A 10,562-nucleotide genomic window follows, 5' to 3' on the forward strand; every position below is an offset into this window, starting at 1 on the left:
CATGGGACAACCCAAGGAGAGTCCCTTTCTTGTCCATCTTATTTGTAACCATTATATATCTAGGAGAAGCTTCTGTCTGCTAACTCTGCCTTTCAGAGAACTGCACTTGTCAGTTCCCTGCCAGCCCCTCCCCTCTCTTTACTCTTTAAAAGCAGAAGGTAGAGGGGAGTGGTAGGAAGCCTGGAGAACCACTTCCTGTGCTGGCTCAAGGCAGCCCCCTTCCTGGTGAGGGGGCTTGGGCCCAACTGTTTTGGAGGCTTCTGCTCACGGGGAGCCCCTGGCCTCTGGATGCAGGCCAGTCTATGCTCCAGGCAGTGGTGCTCCGTGGCTGGTGTTCTGCCAGATGGGGCAGTTCAGACCCAGAAATATGACGAGCCCCAGATTGCATAGGGGTTCTCGGTCACATTCCTTTGTTCTTAATGTGGTTTGCACTGCTTTTTGTTCTTCTCAGATCAAAGTTAAGAGTGCGCTGGAGGTGACTGCAGGTTGTTGGATTCCGAGCATCGGCCTTGTATGAACCATGTCCCGGCTCCAGTGTGAATGCAGAGTGGGACAGGATCTGCCGTGCAGCACTGGGCCCGAAAGCAGCAGTGCCCACCAGGGGCGTGTCCTCAGCCTGGAAGCCGCACTGGTCTGTCAGTGAGGGAACGCCCATTCCCTCATGTTCCTCTCCTCACCACTGCAAATCCATTCGATTCAGAACAGAAACCAAATGTACAGAGCTTTGGGTGTAGGATATGAAATTGTACTTAGGCGTAAGAAAAAGAGAAAATCAGATGTATTTATTTGACTTCATTCCGTATTTGAAAGCACATTTTAATTTTGACTTTGCCTTGTTTTGTTTTAATTGAATAGTGAGTTTTAGACATTGTACTTAATACACCCAAGAACCCATTGTTCCTGAAGTGAAGAGGTCAGGACGGGGTGGGGCAGGGGTGAGAGCGGGGTGGAGAGGCAACAGCAGGAGTGAGGAGGGTGGGCGGAAGGAGGCCTGGCCTTTGCTGGGTGGCAGGCTGCCCCTGTGAGGTCACCCGGCACGGTGAGGCTCAGGGCTCCGTGTGCAGAGGACGCACGCTGTGTGCGGCCCATCTGAGGTAAGCTCCCCTGATTAACGGGAATCCTCCACATACTAAATGGCAGGCACTTGAAAATGGGTGTGTTTTCTTCTGTCATTGTCTTTTCTATTGAGGGTTGGGATTTGGGGGGGGGGAGAAGAAAGCAAATTTTTATTTTCTTTACTATAAATTTGTTATTCTTGGTATTGTTTCATTTTTATGGTTACACGTTAGACTGGCACTTGTGTAAAATCACCCTGCAGATTGAGCAGGAAGTCAGAAGGAACGGGTGGCAGTGCTTCCAGGTGGTGGGTTGCTGAAGGGGCGGGGTGGGGCTTGTCCAAATGGAATCACTGCTGAGTTGAACCAGGGCTGTCATTGGACACGGGTACTGCTGATCATAGGCCAGTACATATCAGTACCTGGAGGTTTGACTGTAATTGTTTGCACTGATGGTGCCAAAGGGCTCTTGGAGTCACAAGGAGAGCTGAGGGCATTAGAGGAGGTGGTGGAGAAGGGGGAGAGCTGCTCCCTTTCACTGCTGGGGTGCAGCCCCAGAGTGGAGCCACAGCCTGGCCGGCAGCCAGGGGTCATGGCTGCTGCTGGAGGATGCAGAGTCACCCTCAGCCCCTTGCGAGTGGGCGCCAGCACGGTGCGCTGAGAGCTCCCGCAGCCCTGTCGGCTTGCTGTGGTTTTCTTTGTGCATTGGGTAACTATATTTGGGGAGTATTTTGCCAACTAAAACAAAACCATGTATTAAATATCTAAGTTCTGTTAATGCGCAGAAAGTTCACGCATTGGCCATCCTTAGTAGTGTCCTTTGACCTCGGGAGCAAGAGTCAGGATGTCACTTTCTTCTTCCCTGCACCCTGCCTCCTCAGGAAGCTTTTGCTCACCGCCCACGGTCGGGGCTGCCGGCTGCTTTTCTAGACGCCCCCAGGACGTGAGTGCGTCCACCTGTCCAGACTCCTGCCTCTGCCCTCTTGGAGCCCACCTAGGGTTCGCTGGGATCTGTGTACCTCATCTAGAAAATGGAGCTACATTTTGAGTCACAGGCCAAGTATAATTGAACTCAAAATGAAGATTTAAAATTTTAGAAGCACAAGCTAATATATAAATGAAGCTTGGGATGTGGAACTTTCTGTATCTCTTAGGAGAAGCAAGTAGAAACCAAATGGTTGCAAAGCTGCTGGAAATAACTGTCACTCCCACTACAATAAGCATTATACCTGTAGCCACTTCACAGTAAACAGCAGGGCGGGCATTCATCAGACAGCAAGTGTGGGGCACACGCATCTCAGCGTTAGACACCACGCTCACCCAGCATCCCCAGAGTGCGGGCTGGCCAGGCCTGGGCTTCTTCCCTCCCATGCAGCACTGCCTTGTCCCTTGTGACGATTCGCCTTTGTCCTCTACATTTTCACCCTCTTTAGAACTATATAATAGTGCTAACTGGAAGCATACCTGCAACCATAGTTCTAGCAAATAAATTAATATCTAGATTTTTCAAACAAAGCTAAAGTGAATTCTGGAACAGTCCCTCTGTACCTTCCATCTTCTTGTCCCTCCTATCCAGCTACTCCTCCCCGCCCAGCCTCCCTCCTCTCAACGCCCTCCATTTCATTGCAGCCTTCATAATCATAGGCGATTGACTTTTATGTTCTATCTTCCTGGCAGGATGATAGACGAGGCATTCATTCCTCTTGCCTTTGAGCAGGGCTGGTTAGCTTGAGAGTGGTGTTCTCCTTGCTCCGTGGCTAGGGTTCTGTATGAGCGTACCAGAGAAGCCCAATGCGGCCTGCCCAGAGCCGCAGAGCTGCTTGTTCACGGCCGCCCTGCCCCCCTGCCCTTCCCTGCCCCCCTGCCCTTCCCTGCCCCCCTGCCCTTCCCTGCCCCCCTGCCCTTCCCTGCCTCCCTGCCCTCGCTATGGGTCAGTGTTTTTTTTTTTTTTTTTTTGCTTTTAGTGGCAGATTACAGTTGGATGTCTCCTTCCTTCTCAGAGGACAGAGTTAACCAACCAGCACGCCCTCAAAGCGCTGTAATTCAAAGTCATGATGATCGCCCTATCCATGTATTTTGTATACTTTAAATCAGCTGATGCAGACTACTGGGGTTTCATTGGCTCTTACCACCTGAATTGTAATTATTTATTGTATTGCATGGGAGGTTTGTTTCATGAGCTTTATTCTTTCTTGGCTTTATTCTCCCCAAAAGAAGTTGTAACAACTGCTAGAAAGGATGAGTTTCCTTTTTAAAAGATTTTTGGTTGTTGTTGTTTATTTGCTATTTGGGGAGGAAAAAGGAAAGAGTTACTGGGATAGTAGAGAAAAGCCCTTTTTGTTTGATTTTTAGAAGTTGAAGGAAAGAGTGTCCCCTCCTCACTTCCCGCGAGCTCCCCGCATGTCTCCTCACTTCCCGCGAGCTCCCCGCATGTCTCCTCACTTCCCGTGAGCTCCCCATGTGTCCCCTCCTCACTTCCCGCGAGCTCCCTGCATGTGTCCTCACTTCCCATGAGCTCACCGCGTATCTCCTCGCTTCCTGTGAGCTCCCCATGTGTCCCCTCCTCACTTCCCATGAGCTCCCTGCGTGTCTCCTCACTTCCCGTGAGTTCCCCGAATATCTCTTCACTTCCTGTGAGTTCCCTTCGTGTCTTCTCACTTCCCGTGAGCTCCCCGCATGTCTCCTCACTTCCTCTGAGTTTCCCGCATGTCTCCTCACGTCCTCTGAGTTTCCCGTGTGTCTCCTCACTTCCTCTGAGTTTTCTGCGTGTCTCCTCACGTCCTCTGAGTTCCTCGTGTGTCTCTCCCCTTTGAAGAGGCTGCTGCGGTGCGGTACCTGGCTTGGTGCACCCTGCTCGGAAGGGCAGCCTCTTCCACTCACGAGTCAGAGCCAGGTAGCTGCTTCCTTCCCCATCATGGCGGGTGACCCTGTGGCCTGAGGCCTTCCAGTACCAATATCAAGTTAGCAGGAACTCACACGGCTTCCTGTGGGCTGCCCCCCCCCCCCCACGGTTTTGCTTTGTCAGTTGTGTTCTTTTCCTGACACTTCCATCCCTTCTCAGAGTGCTCTGCAAAACTGTTCTGTACGAGAGTTTGTTTTGTCTTGTTCCTTATACCTTCCTCATTTGAACTGAGGGTCTTGATAATAAATGGGTAAGGAAATAAAAAACAAAATACCTCCTAGAAACTCTCCCCTCCATTTCCAACTGCTAAGCAGACGAGCTACAGAAATGGGCAGTGTACACGGCTGGCTGTGTTTAACAAACCTCTTCCTTCCAGAACATTCTGTTTTCCTTATTCACCATGCAATCATGTACTCTTTAACAGAAATTGCTTTTAAAGAAATCTGGAACTATCTTTTAAAAAAAACTTTATTAATATCATGTATTTTTACTGATCACATTTTGAAATGCCTAAAAGACTTTATTGTTCTAATTATCCAGATGTACCTTTGTAAAATAGCTCTTTTATGAATTTAGCTGATAAGGCTGTATGTTTCTGGAACAAAATATTGGTCATCTAAAAACTTTCTGTTTTCTGGGGTCTGGGAAAATAGAAAATAAGAGTTCAAATATTAAATAAGCTTAAAAGAACCAAGTATGTGACTTTTATTTCTTTGTATTCGTATTGATTCTTCTTACTTCACACGTTGTTGTGGAGAAGTTGAGTTGTCGAAGAGCTGTGCTGATCTCCCCGCTCAGTGTGGCCTCACTGCCGAGGCTGGCCTGCCAACCTCTAATTTGGAACCTCCACCAGAATGGCAGCAGCCACAGCTTCCCTGCAGCGGGGAAGCGTTTTTGCAGTTTTAAAACAGCTTCAGTAAAATATAATACATATCACTCTCTTCATGGCTCTTGCCTGTCATCCTAGCTACCCAGGAGGCTGAGCTCTGAGGACCAAGGTTTGAAGTCCTTCTGGGAAGACAAATCTGTGAGACTCCCAAATAACAGCAAAAAGCTGGAGATGTGGCATCAGTAGTAGAGCCCCAGCCTTAAGCAAAAAAAAAAGCTCAAGAAGAATCTAGACCCGGAGCTCAAGCCCCAGGACCAGCACAAAATGAAGTTATAGAAACAGCAGGTCTAGAGCCAGTGGAGCCGAGTCACACACATGAGGTGTGCAGGCTGGTTAAGGACAGGAGCCGAGTCACACATGAGGTGTCCAGGCTGGTTAAGGACAGGAGCCGAGTGTACAGAGCTGAAAACACCGTGGAGCTCATCGGTTGAAGAAAGAGCCAACAATATATACCCACGCCGTGGGACATTGTGCTGTGAAAAAGGAATGCGATACGATACATGCAACATGATAAAGCTTGAGAACTGCATGCCGAGGGGAGAGTGCCACCACAGAAGGGTGCGTGTGACACGATTCGTGTGTGTGAATTCTCTAGAACACATAACTCCATAGAGAGAGGTTGGGGAGAAGGGAGAATGTTCATGGGAATGAGGTTAGGAGCGAAGAAACCTGAGAATATACTAAAAGAGGTTAGAAATGTACTTCTTTAAATTTATGGCATGTGGATGATAACGTATTGAATTTGGCACCAGGTGCAATAGGCTGCTGGAGTAGTCCAAGTATGGGGGAGACTAAGGCAGGAGGATCACTGGAGTTCACAGGTTTGAGGCCAGCCTGGCAACATAGAGAGACCTCGCCTTTAGCAATAGAACTGTAGGGCTGGAGATGTTGCTCAGACACAGAGCATTTTCCCTGCGTCATGGGAGCCTGGGTGCATTCCTCAGTAAAGTTAGGGGACAAAGTGGAAGACAAGGAGTACCTGTCCCCACGCCCGCTGGCTCCCCACCTCTGTCTATGCTGTGCTTAGTGGAGGGTTGGAAGACAGCAGTCCTGGGGTGCATCCACACCGCAAGCCTTCCTAGTGTTTCCAGGCCTCTGTGTGGCTAAAGAACCAGGTCTCCACATGTCAGCCGATCTGGACTTCACTTGGACGTCACTTGGTGACGTCAGGCTGACAGTTCACTTCCCCAATGCCACAGTGTGTGCACAGAAGCATGGCCGTGCAGCCCTCTGCAAGGGTGTGTTGTGACTTGGCAGCCTGCGAGGTAAGCAGGCCGCAACAGCAACACCATACTGAGAAACAGCAGTGGAAAGAAACAGCAGTCTCGCCAAGTCTTGTCCGGTCCCCACAGCACAAGACCTGAGTGACAGCTTCATTGTGACATTGTGTTTGCATTGCTCTGGAGCCCCAGCATAGTGGAGCTGCACAGGGCTGCCCCATAAGTGGAATGAGCTATGGGAGCCTAGGGCTTGCTTCTGTGCTTTCAGAATCTCATTGAGGATCTACTGGCACAGTCGTGAATTTCTTGCTGGCACCGAGTTTTGAACTCAAGGCCTGGGCACTGGCTGTCCCGTAGCATTTCTTCACATGAGGCTAGTACTCTGCCACCTGAGCTCCAGCTCTGCTTCTGACTTTTTTGGTGGTTCAATGGAGATAAGAGTCTCAAGGACTTTACTGCCTGGGCTGGCTTTGAACTTGGATCCTAAGACCTCAGCCTCCAGAGTAGCTAGGATTATAGGCATGAGCAACCAGCACCTGCTTTCTGATGCATTTATACTATTCCAATTTGCCAGTGACTTTGTTTTCCATTTCAAGAGATGTGTGTCCTCTTGTGAGTGGCAGCTTGAGTTTGGGGGCACAGCAGCACGGAACTTCATGTTTCCTTTCAGTCCCTTCACCCCAAGATCTAGTGATGATTAAGAGACTTGAAAACAGCTGTATTTAGCATGAGATAGCTGATCTGGACCTTCCTCCTAGCCAGTGATCTTCAGTGACTGAAAGAGAGATAGCTCTACAGAGATGAAGTTTGTCCAGTATGAAGGTAGCTAGCAAGGAGCCATTCTGAATTTCTCAGTTCTTTACCTCAGACATCTGATTTTTATTTGGGCTCAGGTTAGACATGTGCTTTGAAATGATGTGACACCACGGCACGCACAGGAGACCTTTTACTCAAGTTCCAGCAACCTTTGGGAAGCCATTTGTTACAGTATGCATCTAATGCGATCCTGAGGTTCGCCAGAGATGTCTCTTGATTGCTTCATAAAACACTGTAATGAAGCCAATAGAGGCAACCTTCGATAGCCTCGAACCAAGGGGGTGCCCCACCTGCTTCCCCACCGGAAGCCCTTCCCTGCTGGGCAGCTGTACCCGCAGATCACCAGAGTTCCTTCCTCTCCCTGCCCGCTTGCTGTTTGTTTTTGTTTGTATCTGGTCTGTGTGTGGATGTCAGTAGTGTGCAGTATTTCTCCTAATCAATGTTTTAGCCTTGTTGGTATTTATTCAGCTCCACTGACTAGATTGTATTAAACTGAGTTGCATGGATGGGAGAATAAATCTGCATTTCTCTGTTCTCGGGAGACATCATCATATTTCCTATTATGTGCAGTTATTGCTTTGTGAGGATATTAACGAGCTCTTTCTCAGCTGGAAATACTGTTGCTTTCTTTTCCCCACCCCCACCCCCAAGCAGTTTCAAATTAACATGGGGGCCAATTTGGATTTCTGGACTCTAGCTTTGAATCTTTTTCTCCATTTGCTGTCATTGGCCATGGGCCGGACCAAGCATCCGTTTCCTCTGGCCTGCCACCGACGACGTGATTGTCGTCGCTCTGTGGCTTTGCGTCTACTGAATCGTTCCTGATTGTGTAGGCTGTTTCTGCTTTATTTACATTTAAACCATCATTTGGGAAGAGAAATGAACCAAAGAGCCTTCCTGCCTCTACCTCTCCCTAAGGCCCCGCTGAGGCCTGAAGTCTGGTATGCATGCATCTGTTTGCACCCCGAGTCCACGTCTTAGAACAGGGCAGGGGGAGGCACCTGCATGTGTGGCCAGATCAGATCTGCGGAGGGGGCGTTGTTCACCTGACTGTGTGCTGAGTGGTACTTTCCCATAGTGGTACTTTGAACTTCGTCCATGTTTATTACCCAGGATTTATTAACTGTCAACCCTGTGCTCTGTTGAACACAAAGCATAATAGTGTGTGCGTGGAGTTGGGAGCGCACAGCTTCAGCTCTTACTACGATAACAGCACGGAGTGGACAGTGGCTCCAGCCTCGAGAATCTGTTCCAAATGTTTTCTATTAAATTAATAAACACTGGATGCTGTCCTGGAGGGAAGACACATCGGAAGCCAGGGACATACATAAAACCAGACACAATGTGAGAGAGAGACAGACAGAGAGACAAAGAGGGAGAGAGAAATGAGACACTTAAACTTATAAAAGTAAGGATGTACTTTTGATTCTTCTTTCAAGTTGCTAAGTGGGTGGTTTTTCTCCCCCCAGTTATTTTGGTCTTGCCTATGGCTTTCGTTCTACAAAGAATGTTTTGATCTCTTCACTTGGCCCAAAGCAAAGCTGGTGGCTTGGCTCAGGACCAGCAGAGCCTGCACCTCCAGGAGCCGGAGCGTGGATTTGAGTTCACTTAGGCTCGGTGAGGCTCGGGCTACTTGAGGGCCCGTATGTGTGTGCCAGGCCGGCCTGCGGGGGCCGGGTCTCCGAGTATGAGAAAGACGACTCTCATTTCCGGTTACTAACCAGGTATTTGGTCATCTTGGCACGGGTTGACCAGGAGCAGGTGCTAGCGAGGCTGCAATAGGAGGAGGTTCTTTGTGAGCAGAGGTGCATGGAGGATGGGCCTCTCCCCCATCATGACCACGGGGGAGGTTAGGGTAGAGGTCGCCGCCCCACACACATGTGCATTTGTGTGTATCCAGTGTGTTTGTGTACTCCATTTTCTTTTGATGCTGGACACTTCACATGCTAAGCGTGCCTGAGCCATTCGCCAGCCCTGAGTTTATGGAATAAGTGGGAGAATGAGCCAGCTCTGGGCCCCCGGAGCCCGCCTCCTCACCGAGCACTGCCTGGCCCCTCGAAGCCGCTGTCTCCCTGTTCACTGGGTTTAACTGGAGCCTGAAAACCTAGTCCTCTCTACCCATGAAGGCATTCCCTCCACCTTCCAGATTTTTTTTTTCTTCCCTTACCAGTACTGGGACTTGAACTCAGGGCCGGGGCGCTGTCTCTTAGCTCTTTCGCTCAAAGCTGGCACCTACCACTTGAGCTACACTGCCACTTCTGTTTTTGTGGTTCATTAAATTTAAAGGTCCTGCTGACTTTCCTCCCTGGCCTGGCTACCGGCCATCATATCCTCAGCTCTCAGCCTTCGGAGTTGCTAGGTGTGAGCCACCAGTGCTTGGCTCTACTTCTTTAGCCAACAATGCCAGAGAACAGATTCTTCTATCACTACTGCACAATAAGAATCTTTTCTTGTGTAGACAGGGTCTTGCTAAGCAGTCTCTGCCAGCCTCTAACTCTCAGTCCTCCTACCTTAGCCTCCCAAGTGCTAGAATTAGGCCTGCACCTCCATACCAAATAAGCCCAACTTTCCATTTTGCTGGTTACTTGTATAAATATCTATATATAGGTATTTTTGATCTTGTTCTACGTTTACTTTTATTTTCAGTTTTGTTTTTGTTTGCTTATATATTTTATTGTAGTTGTTGGTTGTGGGGCTTGAATTCTGGGCCTGGGTGCTGTCCCTTAGCTCTTCAGCTCAAGGCTAGCGTTCTACCACTTGAGCCACAGCATCACTTCCAGTTTTCTGGTGGTTAATTGGGGATAAGAATATCATGGGGGGCTGGAAAGGTGGCTCAATGGTAGAGCTCTGAGGCCCTGGGTTCGATTCCTCAGCACCACATAAGCAAAAAGAAAAAAGCCAGAAGTGGCGCTGTGGCTTAAGTGGTAGAGTGCGAGCCTTGAGCTGAAGAGCTGAGGGACAGCACCCAGGCCCAGAGTTCAGGCCCCATGACCGGATCAAAAAAAAAATTTTTTTTTAATTTAAAAAAATTTAAAAAAGAATATCACGGACTTTCCTGCCCAGGGGGACTTTGAACCCTGATCCTCAGATCTCAGCCTCCTGAGTAGGATTACAGGTGTGAACCACCGGCACCTGGCCAGAAAATTTTTAATTAAGATTTTTTATTAGCATATACTAGCTGTATGAGGGAGTCATTGTGACATTCCCATAGATGATGTGCCGTACCCCTCACCCCTTCAATCACACTCCCTTACTCCCCATCATCCCCCTTCCTTTAAAACAAATTCAACAAGTTTCATTGTTCTGTTTTCATACAAAATATTTTTGAAGGCAACCATATCACCTCAAGCAGGGGCCTCGCTAATTAGCATTTGAGAAGCAGCACTGGATGCCAGACGGGAGGGGGGCTGCTGCGCTCCGCTGTGTTCTGTGTTTGAGGCATAAAGAGAGTGGATAGACTGAGATGCTGTGTGTGTGTGTGTGTTCCACTTTCCTCTGCGGGTGTGTGGGTATGTGTGTGTGCACGCACATGCATGTGTTCATATACCCAGACTGGCCTCACACTGGAGCTCTCTTCCTGGTAGATATGCAAGTCTTTCTCAACAAGGCCATTAATGCTATTTCCCTAGTAACACTTGAGTTTGTCGATAGCATTGCTTCCGTCAATAGAGCACTTAAGT

General features: G+C 48.9%; 1 protein-coding gene across 1 annotated transcript in view; it reads left to right on the forward strand.

Annotated features, from left to right (window-relative positions):
- Arhgef12 (Rho guanine nucleotide exchange factor (GEF) 12) overlaps positions 1-4,647 on the forward strand; it is a 115,466-nt gene extending 110,819 nt beyond the window's left edge. Inside the window, exon 40 of the mRNA XM_013009508.1 lies at positions 452-4,647. Within this exon, the coding sequence (XP_012864962.1) occupies positions 452-462 (11 nt within the window). The 3' untranslated portion in view covers positions 463-4,647. The remainder of the gene's footprint in view (positions 1-451) is intronic.
- Positions 4,648-10,562: the final 5,915 nt, after the last annotated feature.

The sequence above is a fragment of the Dipodomys ordii genome, unplaced genomic scaffold (genome assembly GCF_000151885.1).
Source record: "Dipodomys ordii isolate 6190 unplaced genomic scaffold, Dord_2.0 Scaffold10, whole genome shotgun sequence".
NCBI lineage: Eukaryota > Metazoa > Chordata > Mammalia > Rodentia > Heteromyidae > Dipodomys > Dipodomys ordii.